Source organism: Scomber scombrus, chromosome 14 (assembly GCF_963691925.1).
Source record: "Scomber scombrus chromosome 14, fScoSco1.1, whole genome shotgun sequence".
Taxonomy (NCBI): Eukaryota; Metazoa; Chordata; class Actinopteri; order Scombriformes; family Scombridae; genus Scomber; species Scomber scombrus.
Genome location: NC_084983.1, coordinates 14,350,943 through 14,369,800, shown reverse-complemented (window position 1 = coordinate 14,369,800; position 18,858 = coordinate 14,350,943). Strand labels below are relative to the sequence as shown.

General features: G+C 38.9%; 1 protein-coding gene across 1 annotated transcript in view; it reads left to right on the top strand.

Moving 5' to 3' along the window:
* Positions 1–1,926: 1,926 nt before the first annotated feature.
* The window catches only part of grik1a (glutamate receptor, ionotropic, kainate 1a), a 37,339-nt gene continuing 20,407 nt past the window's right edge, over positions 1,927–18,858 (top strand). The window contains exons 1-4 of the mRNA XM_062432480.1: positions 1,927–2,008; positions 15,663–15,830; positions 16,473–16,730; positions 17,630–17,811. Coding sequence (XP_062288464.1) covers positions 1,927–2,008; positions 15,663–15,830; positions 16,473–16,730; positions 17,630–17,811 — 690 coding nt within the window. The remainder of the gene's footprint in view (positions 2,009–15,662; positions 15,831–16,472; positions 16,731–17,629; positions 17,812–18,858) is intronic.

Sequence of the window (18,858 nt, the reverse complement as noted above, 5' to 3'; positions counted from 1 at the left end):
CTCATGAACAGCTTATGAAACAATTTTTGTCAGGATCATTTTTCTAAGTGTTTATTGTAATACTCATTTCGGCTTTAACATGCTGAGGTGCACCACTACTTCAAGTTCTAAATAGGACTAAAAGCATTCATGTTTTTTTCTAGGTGACATATGTTGTATGATAGCCAGTTATGTAACATTAGTGTTCTGTCTTTCTTTTGTCACCTGGAAGAAAACATGAATGCTTTTAGTCCTATTTAGAACATTGAATTAGTACTGCACTGCAGCCTCATGTGGCCAGTTCACCTGGAAACATTTTTTCACCTGTGTGAAGTGAAAAGAAGTAAGTCAGAAAAATGTTACTGGCAAAAGTTTTTTTTCATCTGTTTCAAATATGAAAAGAACATATAGGAACTTAGAAAAGATTAACCTTACAAAATAAATTTTTCATAAACACAGGAGAGAAAACAATTTAGATCAGACTTATAAAATGGGTCACCAGATTTTTTTTCTCTCACTTGCCCTTCAGGGCTTCCGTAATATGTATGTACAGACAGCAATAGTTCTGCTCAGTATTCAACTCAGGGGAGTATATTGTTAGGAGTGCTGCCCAAGGACTCATTCCGGAGTGGCTGTATGGCCTTTATTTGTGAGTTAATTAATTTGTCAATAGGCTGTTTGTCAAAGGTCCAGGTTGAGTTGGCAGCTTTTCTCACATCACTTGGCAATGATAGAGTTTACAAACAATATGATACACAAAATGTCACTTCTGACGCAATGCTGATATTGCTTGAAAACTGTGAGATGGCCAACACTGGAAACCTTTAAATTGTTCAAATGTAACATAAAATCAAAACCCATGAGCCCAACATACAGTTTTCAATCCAGAGTGATGGATGTGATTCCACATCATTTAACATAAAAAACAACAACATCATAACAAAACATGGAAAGAATAATGGGAATAGTGGTCAGTCAGGGCTCCATGTCAAAATAATTTTGTGGTGGGGATGGGTGTTAATCATGACTTTATTCACATAATTTGAAATGTATTTAACAATCTCCAAGAGTCCTGAGACGGAAGGAAAAGCATCCAGCGACCTGGTCTGATAAAGACCTTGCTTGCCTGCATTGAGAGATAATCTGGCATCTGCCTTGTAACCTGAAGATTATTCTCCTCTCATCAGGACCGGTGGGGAGAACCGCTGCCAATCCATCTGCTCCTTAATCCAAATCAAACGGAGACAAACTAGCCAGAGATAAACCAGAATTAGACCACGGTTACTGTCAGTGGAAAAGCTGCTCTTTCAAGTTAAAAGAAAAAGCAGCTTCCCATTAATTTTGGAGAAATATTTTTGATTCAGTGCACTTCCGAGTAGAAAACCATCATTTTTGCTACAAAAAACTGTTGTTGGAGTAGTAGCGAAAATGTAGGCAGCCCATCCTAAAACAAGAATGACACATTGTTGGACATCAGAATAACGAACAAAACGCTTCTTTTGATGCCCTAAAGTGTCTGATTTTGCTATGTATCTTTTTATTTTGAGAAGTGTTACCGGAAGTCAATTAAATTGAATCCCGGCTGGCTTGACACAGATGCTTGTGCTCACTCCCTCTGGCTCTTGCAGCCTTGGAGGCGCGCACAGTCCAGTGAGTAAAGAGTAGACGCGTTTATTCTGGCTGACTGTTTTTTATATTTTGCAGCCAGTTTTGTTCCAAAGATGTGACTGGATTCGTGTGGTGCAGGAAAGTTGGATTCATGTGACCGTTGGTGATCATATTCAATTTCTTTGATGCCACGAAGTGATGCAGAGTGGAAAGGATCGCATTGGGAATAAAACTTGGATCACGCGCTGGAATGGCCCCACTAGGTAGTTCAGCTCGTGGATAGAGGTTGTTTCTCTCTGTCATGGTGTCAGTATTCGCGGACAGTTCGCCTGGAGCAACATGGAGAAAAGAAAGAGACTTTTCATCTATCTTCTTTTCGCGGCTCAGCTGTGTCTGAGCACGCCACAAGTCCTCAGAATCGGTAAGCGCAACAGCTGTTTACGCACGGTGTTGTTGGCGTTTCCCAGCGTGTCCGACCGGTCTAAACCATGAGTATCTTATTTAGTTATCCTATTTTCACACAGTGATAAGAGAGCATCTTAGGTATGTAACATTAGACAAATATTGAAACAATTTAATTCTACTCTAAGTGTGTGGTAACTTCATTTGGTATAATCCAATTGGTATAAAACATGTTTTAATGTAATTTCCTTGGTATATCTCAGTGGTATTTTGTGCATTTTGTCCCAGAAAAAGTGATTATGGGATTACTATTATAACTATTATTATTTTCTAAAAGGTCATGCTGCCAGTGAAGTATTTTTCAGTATATATAAAAAAAGATTACCTGTTTCAAAGGGTAAAATTCGCTTTGACAGCTGCACTCCCTGGCCAGTTAATTTAGTTTAGGAGACAACATGTCAGTTGCAGACAGCTATGGCAAATATGTCTGCACCTGCCACCCATCAGCCCTTAAATCAGTCAACATCAACATGGTAGAAAGCAAAGGTCAGTAAAACTGTCAAAATGTATATTAAATCACATATAAAACCTCTGAGCTGATATTGAATACTTCATTCATTCATTATCTTGAACAGACAAAATCGTGTTGGTTATCAGTATTTTTTATTTTTTATTCAGAAATGCTACTGCCAAAGGGAAAGTTTGTTTGGCAGATTACAAATCTCCAAAGAATGCTGTATTTCTGACAGAAAATCACCCTGTGAACCTTCAGCATACTTTGCCATCACAGGATTTGTTTGAAGATCAGTCTTCATGAATCATTGACTATATAAAATCATTTAAATCTTAATCTGACAAAAGGGGATTTGGCGGCAGCTGTGGCTCAGGAGATAGAGTGGGTCGTCCTCTAAGCCTCGGTGTCTGCAGTACCTGTCCATGTGCCGAAGTGTCCTTGAGCAAGACTCTGAACCCCAAGTTGCTCCCGATGGTCAGCCCAGCCCCGTGCATGCAAGTTGTGCTGCCATCGGTAGGTTGTGTGTGTGTGTGTGCGCGTGAGTGCGTGCGTGTGTGTGTGTGTGTGTGTGTGTGTGAGTGTGTGTGTGTGTGTGTGTGTGTGTGTGTGTGTGTGTGTGTGTGTGTGTGTGTGTGTGTGTGTGTGTGTGTGTGTGAATGAAATTGTAAAACGCTTAGTCAGTTAAGGAAGAAAAAAGCTATAACTGCAGTCCATTTAGCATTTACTACTCATGTTTATTGCGCCACACACCCAGACACACAAGCAATTGAAAGTAATTGATTATTGATCCCCATACTCCATACTCCATACTCCTCCGGCCACAAGAGACTGACGTCGGGGCATTTTCATTCAAAATATGCCCCTCAACAGCTGATCTTCACTGACGCTGATACCTATCCATCACTGAGATAGATGTAATGTAGGCAGTGAGAGGGCGATGCAATCATCCTCCTTCCTACCGTCACAGCCCGTGTGGAGTTAAGCGACTTCACCTAGACTTGATTAGACAGGAGTGCTGTGGGCTGTGTTCATTATACACGAGTCTCACTTTCGAGCTGAATCAGACTGGAGTCGAACAGTATAATATGTGGATCTAATTGACTGAATACATTGAGAATTGGTGTCACTGCCATCTGTCTGTACTTTAAGAGCTATAAATCTATGGCAGACACGTACTACAGTGTTGGTCCTGCATCAGGTAATGCACCATCCTATCTATCTATACTACATAGATATATTTCTAAATGCACACAATCTTATATTACACTTGTTTTGGCATTTTCAGGTAATATTTTCAAATTTTTAGATGTGTCCTTACCATATGACCCTATACAAAAAAAGGCCATCAGGATGCACTGTTTGCAATCAGTCATCAATCATTAAGCCATAGTGATGCAATATAGGATCCCTTTGTTGGGTATATCCATTGACAAGCTTATATTCTCATTTTTAGTTTGTTTTAATACATTTCAAGACAAATTAATCAAAGAACACTGTTTTGACAAATAATTTGTATTATATATGTGTTTTTCCACAGAAAAGCTCTGAAGTTATCTATTTGGTTCTTAAAATTACATCTACTCTCTTCCCCTATTTCATTTCAAAAGTTTACCTGCTGGAGATGTCTTCTACCTCACTAAAATGTCCATTATCAGTGTATGAAGAATGCACTGGAGGCTTTAAGTATCCACATGTGTAAATTGCACAGTTGACTCCCAAACCTGTGATGTCACAAAATAGTATGTATACGCATCTTAAATTCAGGTTTAAGGTAAGCACAGAGAAACTTGTCTCTGCAGCAGATAAAAACAGCCTACTAATGTCAAACTGTGTGTACATCGCTCTGCACAGTGAAGGTCAAACATTGAAGTGAAATGACAATAAGCAAAACACATTTCTGAGTAGAGGCGGACTTCAAGGAGCTTGCAAAAAGGACAAAGAAGGTTGCATTGGTAGATGGTACACCATTCAAGTGGCTCACAAACTGTCAACCCAATTTTTTTTCTCTAATTGCTTTTTTATAACTGATTTGAAAGGTGTTGATAGTGTTATTGTTGTGTATTAACACAACAATACATGGCTGACATTTGCTCTTTAGGATAAACACATAACTTAAACATTTTACATAAAGGTCCCCTTAAATGGGACCAGGATATGTACAAGATGAGCAAGACGTTTTAAAGTGACATTGTTTGGTTATTCTTACCTCAATTTTAGTAGGCTATTGATTTCTCTGAGATGATCTAACATCCTTTTTTTTTTTTTTTAAATAAATACTTTTCGCCATCCAAAATATAAGATTATCTATCTATAGGCTATATTTTGTATGATAACATCTAAGTGTGAGCCATGTGTTAGATCTTCTTTCAGAAGTGGCAGCATTTTTTCATTTTATTGCTGAAGTCCACAAGCTTTTCTGATCTGGAGTTTAGCTCTGGGTCACACATTAATATTCAGAACCATTCAAGACCAATAAGTTCAGCTTTGATGCTTCGGCTCAGACCCCTTGAACAACACTAGTGCAGAAATTCACACAACTCCAAAAGATTTACATACATAGGCACTGTGTGTGTGTGTGTGTGTGTGTGTGTGTGTGTGTGTGTGTGTGTGTGTGTGTGTGTGTGTGTGTGTTATTTATTTAGTAGTCTTATGGCCTGTACCTCCTAGCTGTGGGCAGCAGGGAGGGGAGGGTGGAGTGTACAGTACAGGCTGGGCAGTCCACACCTGGTGATGTACTGGGCCATGCGCACCACCCTCCCCAGCGCCATGCGGACTATACTGGTTGAGCCACTCCCTACTATTGTGCCGTTGATGGTGACTGGGGGGGGGGGGGGGGGGGGGGGGAGACGAAGCCCTGTGGCATTCCCGTTGTTAAATGAAGTTGCTTAAGTTAAATTGGAGCTGTAACCTAGATTTTTTTTTTTTTTAAAGAAAAAGAAAAAAGGTACCTTCTTAATTTTATTCATTAGCTCCCTTCTCTCTAACAACTGGCCATTAGGGAAACAAATGAATCTCTCCTCAGCCAAATTGCCAGAGTTTTGGAAAGATGACCTCACTTCTGTTGAAGATATACAAGATATACTGTGGAATTGGCTGCCTCAGTAGCATGGTCATTAATCTTGCTGGCAGAAACACAGGACTTTTGGTCGTGAGGAAGGAGAGGTTGTTGTTTGTCATGGAATTGCATGAATAACACTGGGATTCATTTATATCTATCGATCCTGTGTTTTGTTGTGATGTGTAGATCGAGTTTAGGATGGTAAGTAAAACTGAGTAACTTTTCTCCATCCTTTTCCTCTGTCTGATTTAGTGGCACCTGTCTGTCTAATTTGTGGGCACAAAACAAATACATTTAGAACCTGTCAGAGACCCAACCTAAAAGGAAGCTGTGGTCTTTTGCCAGCGTGATTGCAGCTGTAGCACATGCCAATTTCATGATACAAAAACAGCTCAGAAAATGGCAATTTAAAGCTAAAAATCCCCTTTGTTGCTGTTATTTTAGTGTCAGAGCAACACAAGGATCATGATCCTGGATAGTAAGGTGGTGTAATTGTATCAAAAAGCGTCAATTTAGGCAAATTATATCATCATCTCTTCTTTCTTTTGACTTTGTCTGTCTGGGTCTCTCCTTTTCTCCCTTTTTCCTCTGTCACTGATTACATTTCTGCCTTATTTTCCCATTTGTACAACTCCTGTGGTTCGTTTTTGAGAACAAAATGTTTCCTGTGTGTTTTATCAGCCAGAACAACGGGGTGAGTTGAGTGAGCAGTGAAATGTCTGTCTTGCTGTTTGACACCTGAGACCCTTTTTAGTCTCCTAGATACATTTTCCTCTTGCCTGTAGCTACATCACCTCTCTCAAAGTGCATGACAGTCCCTGCTGTCAGAGAGGCATTCTTAACATCCAGGAGTGTCACTGTCACTGTCAAAAAAAAGAAGTCTCTTACTCGTCCAGCTCAGTGATATTTCAAGCTTCTATTTGAGGTACTGAGTGGCAGTTTGATGTGTAAATGGTCCTCCATGGAAATGTAAGGCTAAATAAAAGATGACTCAGCCACAGTATGCTTTTTGGTGATTGTCATTTGGGAGTCAAACAGAGAAAAATGTGATGAAAAAAGTATTTTTTTTTGTTGTTGTAAATTGTAGTTGCATTTTCTCCTGCTGAAAGTGTGAAACATGCTGGGACAATTATTCAAAGTAGAAAATTCTTTGTACTAGTTTTCCTGAATGCCACTTTATCATTAGTAAATCTGACTTTACCTGGAACTGTGTGGTAATATGATAGTGTTAATGATGAAAAATAAATGTGAGACATCATAAGACACTTCTCTATAAGATCTCTTTATATTTTGAGACTGTAGAATTTGTAGACAGATTGTGCTACAAAGTGCAATGAAATTTCACATTTTGAAGAAGTTTGTCAATAATTAAAATGTAAAATACGGTAATTGGCTGTTTTTAGATTCATTCAATATTTATTTTAAGAATAAGGTCAACACAGCATTTCTTTTCTTTTTTGCAAGGTGCTCTCTTTAAGAACACATCGACATTTTTTTTTTTAAATTTCATTTTGGAAAAATAATTCCCAAGGGTGTTATAAATAGGGCCTATGCCAGTAATGATTCAACATTATTGTATTTTTTACATGGTTGCTGTTGTGTTAGTATAAAACCCTTTTAAAAAGTAATATTATGAGTAAATCATTTAATGCCACAAAAATGGCAGGTCTTTCTTTTAAAAAATTAACAAATGTTGATGATTCCACCAAATGATTTTTAGAAGATTATGTTAGCAGGAACTACACTGAATTTGAATTTTACTGTTAAATTCCATAATGACAAAAGTGGCATGTCTTTCTTTTTTAAAGATTGTATAACGTAGTTATATGTAGTCTTTACAAAGTAGTGTGCAAATCCAAAACCTTTTTGTTTAAAAATGAGAAGCCCACAATTTTCTGGTATAACGCAAAGCTTTGACTTCCTGCATTCATCTTTGGATGCAACTCTCCTTTCTGTATCACAGCTTCCCCATCTCTTTTTAACACTGTGGATGAGAAATACCATAACACATATTAAATAACACAATGAATCACCACTGAAGCAAAACACTTTAAAGTTATATTTAGACTCATCCTTAATTTCTCTGCAATAATCAGAAGTCAAGCATGGCAGCCTCAGTGTATCTTAAGTGTGCTTATATTTTATGCAGATAACATGTAACTGTGCAAACACCACATGCATGTTAAAAGGCATTTTATTTAGTCCCATGGGTCTTATGAAACTTTTAACACCCATTTATGTTTTCTAGTAGGCCAGATGGATGTGTGTTCCTGAGGCACATTATTACTCATTATTTGGGAACTGAATGAATGCTTTTAGTGCTGTGAGGTACATTAATCCATTTGGAAGGAAAAACCACCTTGTTTTAAAAAAGAAAAAAACTACATATTTTATAACAGCCACTGTCATAACAGCAAAGTTCAAGCTGGTCCGCAAGAAAGCATGCATGACTAATATAAATCATAATTATTTCTAATAAATAGAGTTGTAAGAGATGGATGCAATGAGATTCTCTGCACGCGCACACACACACACACACACACACACACACACACACACACACACACACACACACACACACACACACACACACACACACACACACACACTTTAGTTCCCTGTTGAGATGTTGAGGAGACTGATCAGATCTGCATGCCAGGTCGACACAAGGCGCAGATTCGTTCTTCAGCTTTTTGTTTGTTATCCTCCCACCGAAGCAGGCATGTAAACCTTTCATTCATCCAGTGTATTGTACCACATATCCACAATTTTACAGCACCACTCTCTTGACATTCCTGTCCTGCTAATCACAGTAATTGCAGAGGACATTGTATTTTTATGTCAATGGCCTAATTGCTCTTGATTATAATTACTTAATCAGCTTTATTTATTTTGTGACCAAGACAACTTGTGAGTGCTTGTGTATGAATGTGTGTGTGTGTGTGTGTGTGTGTGTGTGTGTGTGTGTGTGTGTGTGTGTGTGTGTGTGTGTGTGTGTGTGTCTTATTTGTGTCTGTGAATGTGGGTGTACACTAAAGTATGTATGTATGTACGTTGACTGAATACACAAGCATCATAGGTGTTCGTAAATATATACATTTTTCTGAGGTACACTTAAGCATGCACAGAAAAGCAAAACTCATGAATTTTAAGTTTCATAAACAACAAAGATACTGTACTGTAGGTCATTTCATGAAATCTGAGGGAGTGACATGTATCACCAACCATTTATCATGATTATCAATTTACACAGCCAGATCTAAAATCAGCTTGGGAATAATTTACATTGTGTCCACGATGTTCTTTCTTGCTGAGAGTGAAATGAGAAGATTGATACCGCTGTTAAGTACAAGAGTGATATCAATCTTCTCATCTAATTCCTGGTAAGAAAGTTAACAAAGTCAAACCATTCCTTTGATGTTTGGCTTCTAAAGACATAAAGTTTTTTAGAGAAAAAAACTTTCATATTTTCTTTGTGTTATGCTGAATGAGAACAATGTTATTGTTTGCATGTGTCAGAGTCTAATACTCCGTCCTACATTTATCCAAATGTATGATGATACATACCCATTTAACCTAGCTTGGACTTCATTCTGTTCTTGGCACACTCTGTAAATGCATAGCTATTTTACAATAATATACGCTATATGGGAAGCTACGTATATTATGAGCCATAACAGCCTTTTGACTGATGACACAAGTGGATTAAATGTCTAATCATGTGCATTATAGCAGTACAGTTTATTTAACAACTCCTGGTGTGCTGAAAAAGCACTGCAGGTTTATATGATTTAAAAAATCATTTTTAATTTAAACAGTCACATCAGGGCGAGAACCTGAGTAAATGAGCGCAGCAGTAATCAACTGCTGTAGTGCTTGTAAGAAAAAGCTTCCAGGATTTATGCTCTAGCATTTTAGCTGTAAAAGCTATCATTTGTTCACTGTAATATATCAGCAGGAGAAAGACAGGAGGCATTTCTACCAGAAATAAACAGCACACCATGGTTGAAAATTAGATTCAGTCTAACATTTGCAGTATCAGCTAGGGAGAAGAAAGAAATATATTTCATGCTAAAGAAACTACCCTGAAAATGTAACTTAAAAGACTAACAATTGTCCAATTATCAGTTTTTTTTGTCTCTCTCTGTCTTGTCTGATGTGACTTGACTCGTCTTTCAAAAGCCTGTTCTGAATCTCCATAACAGCCTTTTTTATTTTTTGTCCTTTTACACTGTGGGGGCAATTATTCTAATTCCATTTCATCTTGAGTTTGAGTCCCCACTTCACATCTTCTGCATCTTGATGACAGGATGTTGAGTTTTAGGGCAATTTCACAAGACTGCCTGAACAGCATTGTTTCTGCTGACAGTTGGTCCATGCAGCAAGTATAGTGTATGGCCTTGGGTCCTTCTGCTGTAAAAGTGAGAGCAAGCTCAGTGAAAGAGCAGCTACCTTTTAATCTGTACGACTTTCTCCCCACTTCAAGAAACCAAGTGTTTAGAATATACTTTATGCCTTGGAGAAAAATCATGATTGTTCACCTTGGAGCACTCAATATTCATCTTCATTTGTATGCTTCTGTTGGAATTACAAATTAATTCTCTGCTCATAAAATATACTACAAACATTATCTTTTATTGCGGACATAATGTATTTATGACTTTGTTTATGATTGGGAGATTTGGTTTGCATAAAAAGAACTATCTGAAATGACCCTCATTAAGTTAGACTGCAGAGAACATTTGGTATGATTTTAGATTGTGCAGCCTGTTGTGCTGCTTTGTACAGCAACCAAATGCATGCATGTTGTAGACCATGGTCAGCTAAATGGTGACCGTTTGTGTGTCCTGTTAATTTCTGCTTTTAGTGAATGGGATAAAGGCTTAAGTTTTTCTTGCTGTAATAAGTTCAACCTTAGTTATATCATGGTAACACTTTCTAACATTGTTAAAGCTACTAAAAGAAACAAGTTATGAAACAGTTTTGTGATGCTTCTGAAGCCTGTATATGACTTACATAAGCAAACAAGACCACCAGCGAGTAGATTCGCTATTTCTATATACTTATTCCACATGTCTTTTGGAATAACAGTTGGAAACCAGATGAAACAATATGTGGCATATAAAATGGAAGAGCCTACATTTACATTACATGTAGCACTGTAGCATGACGGAGTACAAAGACGTTACTAGGAAAAGGGGAGGGCATGTCTCTTCTTTTGATAACATTATGCTTGCTTCCAGACTTGTTTTAAGAAAAAGACAAGAGAAAAAGAGAGAGAGAAAGCAAGTGAGCTGAGAGCTGAGCAAAAGAGAGAGAGAGCGGCAGTGGACCAGCAAGCTAGAAATTAAAGAGAGCAAGCCGCAGTATTGTGAGAATCTGAGTGAATCTGAGAAATAAAACATTATTGTCTAATTGTTTCACAGCAGTTAGGTTCCAAAAGACAACTAAACACCTCACCCCAGATTTTGGGTGAATGCAGCCTTATGTAACCTCAGTACTGTATATGAATGGAACTAAAACAACGTTTACTTCACCATCTTCACATTACAATTTTAGTCTTAAATAGCCACACACAGATACATTACATCATTGCAGTGCACAAATGCACATACTAGCCAAGATCTCTATGACGCAAGGTGGTGATGCTTTTGGGAAATGCAGTCTTCATTTTGGGAAAACACTACAGCTTTTGTGCACAGGGGCCACTAAAATCAACTCAAAATGAAAGTTCTTTGTAGTAACTTTGAAAAATAATTTATTAATGTTTTAGAAATCTTAGAGATGAATTACCATCCATTAATAAGAACATTAAGAACACTCTGAGGCTTTTAATCATTTATTTATTTTGAAATTTGCAATTCAAATCAAATAGCTTCATTGTTAAAACATTGTAAAATAATGAAAATACTTTCTGTGTACAAAATTACTTTCACATAAACATTTTGTTAGTTTTGAGAATGAGTTGTTCACTGTGTGTTTGTAGTTATTAAACACATCTTCTGATGCACCTGAACACATACTCAGTGATGTAACCTAGGGTCATTGGGTGTTTCAGGTCTCTCATCATCATATGGCATTTGCTTGTCGCCATGGACCTTCTCTCCGGATCCAGAGCCATCTCGAGGCTTTCTCAGCGGCTTCGGTGATGTTCTTGATAGCTCTGCTCCTCGCTCCTCCTGTGACGCCCAGCACACAAGGGCTCTGTGGACTGAGTGACCCACAAATCTTCTGCAGCCTACTTCGATGGGCATACACCTTGCCTTCCAGCCCTGCTCTCGACAGTTTATCACCAGATGTTCATATTTGGTCCTCTTCCTTTCATGAGCCTCCCCCAGGCGATCCTCCCATGGCACTGTAAGCTCCATGATGATGACTTTCTTAGTGCTGTTAGAGACCAGAAGGATGTCTGGCCTCAGGGTGGTGCTGACGATGTTCTGTGGGAATCTCAGCTGTTTCTCCAGGTTCACTGAGAGCTGCCAGTCCTGGGCTGTTGCCAGAATCCCTGCAGCCGCCTTCTTGTGACCTGCCCTGGGTTGCTCCCCTGCCTTAACAAAGGCGATTACGCTAGTGGTGTTGCGTACTCGGCTGCAGCTGCTGATCCCCTTGCTGATGGCAGCTTCAGCACCTGGTTATGGCGCCAGGTGTAACGGCCCTGGCCGAGTGCTGCTGGGCAGGAGCTCAGAATGTGCTCCAACGTTCCCTTTACCGAGCATAGTGTGCAGTTCGGGTGTCCACCTTACCCCAGGTGATGCAGTGTTGCTCAGCCTGCCAGAGGTCCGTCCACGTGACTTTCCGATCCATGGCTTGTTCCACCTTGTCCAGGCCCCCTATTGCCTCAACCCAGCCTCTCTGCTTGATCTTCCTTTCTCCACTGCCGCCCTCACCTCCTCCTGAATCTGCCTCCGCTTCTTCTTCCCTTTGCGCTCCTTGTTCCTTGCTCCTTGTGTTGGGAACATTCCCAAGCACCGAACCAGCATTCTCCTCTGCACGGAACCTCTCCTGGGCAAGACTGATGATGATGGTCGTCATTGCCTGCAGCCTTCGGTCTACATCTCCTTTTCCAGATGCTTCCTCGTCAAACTGCTTCCAAACTGTCGTCTTACAGGCCTGTGGCCACTTGATTCGAACCTTCCCCAGGCAGAGACTTGGGAAGACTGGTTGTGCCACACGGAGGCTCTGGGCTATATGGGGTGCTTCCTGGCCTGGCTCCTCCCAAGTCTCACCAGATATAGAATCTGCATGCTGTGGCACGTCATCTCCCTCCAAATACTTCTTCCTGGCCTGGTGAATCTTGAGGCCTCGGCTGTTTTTACAGATTTTCCCGCATCTGCATGTCGTGGTCGTCGTCATTTCTCCGTTGCCATTAGTCGTTACCATTTGGTCCGTCAGATTGGGGTTCTAATCCTCCCCCCCTCTCAGGCTCCCCTGGGGGTATGTTTCCATAAGTCGATCTGTAGCTTGCTGATGGGTTTCCTCCTCTCAGAGGAAGTGGTTTGGGCTGCCGACCCTCCCCGCCCCGGGTGCTGTCTTTCCAAGCTGCCAACTGTCTCTCCAGTCGTCACCAGCCTATTCCCGGTCGTCAGCCAGTCTATTCCTGGTTGTCACTGGTTTCACCAGAATAGATAGTTATTAAATACTTCTTCTGATGAACCTGAACACATCCTCAGTGATATAAAACAGTATTCAAGACTTCAGTTCTGGGATCTGTTGTTGTCCACACCTTTTTAAAATATCTCCTCACCATGAAATTGGACATGCGTGCTGAGAATTATTTTTAGACACTTAAGACTTATCTCTGTTTATATAATGGTTACAGTTTGGTTTGATTTTAAATTATCATTTGTTGGTTTTACTTACGTTTTTACATATCAGACACTGTATGAGATTCAAATTTATAAAAGGCCCCCCCAGAAAAATGTGAGATTTGTGATATTGGGCTAATAAATAAAACATGACTTGACTGTTTGACTTCTGGCCTTCTTGAAAAAGGCTGTGGACAGTCTGAACCAAAATCCTTGTGTTATCATCTTACCACAAAACTACAGTCTGGATAAATAAAATCCTGTATTGATATTAACTGCAGATATGATATGATGGCAGTGAGAAACCCATCAACATTTATCGATGAATACCAACATTTGTAACAGCATTAAATAGAGTAGGAATACAGACAAATTAAGGGAAAAACTGGTACAGGTCTGAATGTTTGTCCCTCTACAGTGAGGGGATCTGGTGGCATCTTGCTGGCATGGTTTGGGCCCACTTGTCCAATTAGAGGGAAGGGTCACTGCAAATCAGTACAAAGTTGTTCTGAATGATCCCCTTTATCCTATGATGGCACATTTCTATCCTGATGGGTGTGGTCTCTTCCAGGATGACAATACCCCCATCCATAGGGCATGAGCGGTCACTGAATGGTTTAATAAGTATGAAAATGATGTGAATCATATGTTAGACACCAGATCTCAACTCAATTGAACACATGTGGGAGATTTTGGACCGACATGTTAGACAGTGCTAAACTATCACCACCATCAAAACACCAAATGAGGCAGCATCTTTTGGAAGAATGGTGTTCATCCCACCAGAAGAGTTCAGAGACTGTAGAAACAATGCGAAAGTGAATTTAAGCTGTTCTGGTAGCATGTGCAGGCCCAACACCTTATTAAAACACTTTATGTTGGTTTTTCCTTTAATTTTTATTTTAAAAAAATTCTGTCTGTACCAGCCAAAGGGATTTACAACCTGGCAAGTCATTTTATTATTAATGGCTCATAACTGAACTATAAATTGTAAGTTATATAATCCTTTATGAAGTGGTATCTATCATATTAAAGAAATAACATCCACAGCATGAACTTCAACTAAACAGGTCACTTCAACAGTTCACTGAGGCCATGAAGTCTGCTATTCTATTGGCCATTTCCCATACTTGATGAGATAAAAGCAAATTCATTACGATAATCTGTTTGGTTTCAGTTGCAGACAAGATTCTCAAAATGTTCTTTATTTCTGTGTCCATTTTCTTTTTAATATAAATCATTGCTCTCTCTTTTCATTTACGTGGGTTTGTATATTTGGGTCAATGACGTATAAGGATTTTCAACAACTCAATTTTAAATAATAAAAACAAGCATATCTAATGCAGTCGTTCAAACATTCAGAATGTTGTGTACCTGAAAATTCATATTACAATTTGAAAGTGATTTTAGTGGGGGTTTTTCAAGATTAATTGGCACTGGCCTGAAAAAAAAAGTCATGTGGTGCGACCATAATTCATCTTGAAATATCTTATATAAATAAAAGATCATCATTTACAAAAAATGTTTAAAAAATGCAAATACTTTGTTTCCAAACACTTTATATTACTGAAAACTTGTAAAGAAAGATGTGAAGCGTGTTAAGTATATTAATTTATTTCAAGATGAATCATGGTCGCACCACATGACTTTTTTAAAGGCCAGTGCCAATTATTCTTGAAAAAACCCACTAAAATCACTTAATTTCAAATGTATAATATGGATCTTCAGGTACACAACATTCTGAATGTTTGAACTACTGCATTAGATATGCTTGTTTTTTTTTATTCTACAATTGAGTTGTTCCAAATCCTTATACGTCATTGACCCATTTACATTTATCTACCAAAGCAGCATAATTTTATGTCCCACTCATTTGTCTGTCCTTCCATATCCAGTTTAGTAATCGTCAGAATTTAGAGCTCTAAATGAGAGGGTTTGGTACATGTTCAATTTAAAATACAGCCATCTGTCGACTAAACAAATTCACGCATGCTGCTGCAGGATGTTTTGGAAGCGCTCAGTAAATTGGATACCATTAGTGACCTGTGAAAGCCTTGTTTTCAGACTGACTGTAACACTTGGTGAAGTTTGTGTTTTTGTGGGTTTAAAAGGCTTTATTTTAATCAAATGTGGCAGAATTTCTCAACCCACACAGGAGCAGAGCATACATAAAATTAAGATCTGTTTTCACCAAGGCTGCTGCTGTTCGTGTTTGTGCACATTGATAGTAACAGATATATATATTACTTCAAATTGTGTTCTTTTTTTGTCTCTCTACCTCCATCTCCATGTGCAGGTGGTATTTTTGAGACACGGGAAAGTGAGCTAGTGAGTATGGATGAGCTGGCTTTTAAGTTTGCTGTAAATAACATAAACCGCAACAAGACCCTGATGCCCAACACAACGCTCACCTACGACATTCAGAGGATCAACCTCTTTGATGGCTTTGAGGCTTCCAGGAGAGGTAGGAAGTGATTACAAGATGTAGCTACAGCATGCCAAGCTTTCCAGATTAGCAGTTATTACTGCAAGTGATGAAAACATAATCACCAAAATCACTCAGGTGTCTGTTATGGATTACAAGTGCTCTGTGGTATCAATACTTGTAAAATAGTTAGCAAATCCAGAATCACAAGAGAATAAGAACTCTGGGCTCTAAGTTTAAGGGACACTTTGGTTTAAGGGGACTGATTTTACGAATTTTCCCCATAATTTTGTCAGCAAAGAACAAAAGAATGTTAAAGATAAAATATTTATAACTAACATTTAGAAAAAGTTGTATTTTTCCTGCGGTTGAGAGGAGCTGCTGATAATATTAAGATTGATAAATTGAAGTGTATCTCACTTTGGGTAACAAGGAAAATAGTTCAGTTCTCACAAACCAAAAGTTCCTTTAAAAGTTTGGCAAGTCCCTTTAAAAACCATACTTTTAGTAAATAATTACAGAGTTATCCAGAAAATAACTACTTGACTTATTTCCATAGGACGTGAACCTAGTCTTCAATGGGAAATTGAATTTATGAATAATCTCTAATCTGTTTAAAACTCACCCAAACCTGAAATCAAAAACCTGATGACTTTGTGTCATTTTTTACTACTTTTACAGTATGTGACCAGCTAGCACTCGGGGTGGTTGCTGTGTTCGGCCCCTCTCACAGCTCCTCAGTCAGTGCTGTTCAGTCCATCTGCAATGCTCTGGAAGTCCCTCACATACAGACCCGCTGGAAACACCCGTCAGTGGACAACAAAGACACCTTCTTCATCAACCTGTTTCCCGAGTACACCGCCATTGCTCGGGCTATCCTGGACGTAGTCACCTTCTTCAAATGGAGGAAGCTTACGGTGGTCTATGAGGACAGTACAGGTAGGGCACATTGTTTACACCAGCCTTATCTGGATATGAAATTTAGGGTTTAAACAAACATAAATCCCCCTTTTTAAAAAAAATATCTTTGGTAATAAATGCTTGCAGATGGCATTTTGTGTATGATTGAATTCCCATTGCATTATTGAATGTCAACCATAACATTTCAAGACATTTGAAGCGAAGAACTGAGAGGGGGAACAGGTCAAAAGTCCTGCCTTGTGTTTTCTCAACCTTACAATATATTCATATGTCATGGTTATAATTACTCTACCTCAGCCACATTTTTCTTAGTGGCCAGTGAACCCAATCTGTGACGGGGCACGAGTGCCTCATATCAAACATCTTGCAGTATTCCTGCCCTCTGACTATACACCACAACGCTGACAGTCTCAAATCCAGCCATGTCCCATATAAGAGTCCCTGCCCACGACCCAGACAATATAAAATGTCCTTGTTGAAATGTCATACTTTATAGATTTTTTTGCCTTTTATGTTCAATCAGAAGTTTATTTTCCTGAAATGTCATGCAAACACTTTCTCAATTACACACTGTTGTGCGCATTGAAGCACAGGATGTAGGAATGAGGGGACTTTGTGCTGGTATACCGCTCAGGTGTGTGTTTGTTTGTCTTTGATGTGTTTAGAGTAAACTGAGAAGAAGAAGTCGTTGGGCAGCAGGGTGGTGTAGTGACTAGGGATTACATCCCTCAATCAGAGGATAAAGATCCCCATGACAGTAAAAAAAATGTCATGCTGAAGTGTCCTTGAGCCAAACACTGAAACCTTCAGAGTGATGTTCTGTATCAAACCCTGACCTTTCACCTTCCTGCAGGGGGAGAAGGAAAAAGACAGGTCCAAGATGGGATAACTGAAATATCTAATTGTCCATTTTTTAGGTCTGATGCGGATGCAGGAGTTAATTAAGGCTCCGGCAAAGTTAAACTTGAAGATCAAGATCCGCCAGCTGACCCCAGGTAACCAAGATGCCCGGCCAATCCTTAAGGAACTGAAGAAAGACAAGGAGTTTTTTATTCTCTTTGATTGCTCCTATCGCATGGCTGCAGAGCTCCTTAAGCAGGTGTGTACAGGGTTTGATATGAGTTTCTTTTCATTACTATATTCTTCTGTTCCACAGATTTTACAACACATTATGTCCTTTGTGAACAACACATTTGATGATGTTTATTATGTTGTAGAAATCATAAGAAACTTATTTCCTTTGTTTATGGACGTTTCTTTTATGATTCAAGTGATAGCCATTAAGGGGCATAACACAGAAAGGTTTCCTGATCTGGATGAAATATCACTTCTCTTAATCTCTTTATGGTCCACAACATATTCCCATCACATGGATTTGTTACTATTTCTATTTTTGTTATTCCCATCAGGGCTGTCAATTTTTTTCTTCAGCTTGGAGTGAGATGGAGTGGGAGTCATAGAGACCTCTCTTTGGCCTTATGAACACATTTTTCATAAGACTTTTTTCGCTAATTTGATTTTAATGGGTAGCATTTTTGACACTCAAGATAAGAAAGATCTATGCTCCTCACCAATTACTCCCATCATCTGATACTCCCCACTTTAGTTTCTCAGGTTTATCCAAATAGAAGTAATATCTGAATAAATCACCTTAATACTGACCCAGACACTAGACAATAATGGTAGAAATGGTAGAAAAATGAATACAATATATAATATGAACAAGAACAAACACAGCAGGGATAAATCTGGAACAGTCAGATTGTATAATTACTATGATACTCGCAACTTCACCACTTTCATTTCATAAACAAGTATGTTCGCCCCATAAAGATAACAAGTTGTTCAGAGATGAAAGTGCTTACCTGCTGAATATTGAGCCATCCATGGGTATCTGGTTATGTTTTAAACATATACATAATTGGTTGGGGTCATTTGGATTTCCTCCCCAAGAAAAAAAGTAATTCATGCATTTCTATACCACCTAACCTCTTGGATTAAGTCAAGAAACAGCCACCTGAACTAGTCTAGATTAGTTAGATTGAAGGGTTAGGGTTAGTCAAATCAAGAATGCATCAAGAACAGTTTCTAATTGGGAATCATGAGAAAGTTTCACAGTGACAGAGACACACTCAGAGATACGCAC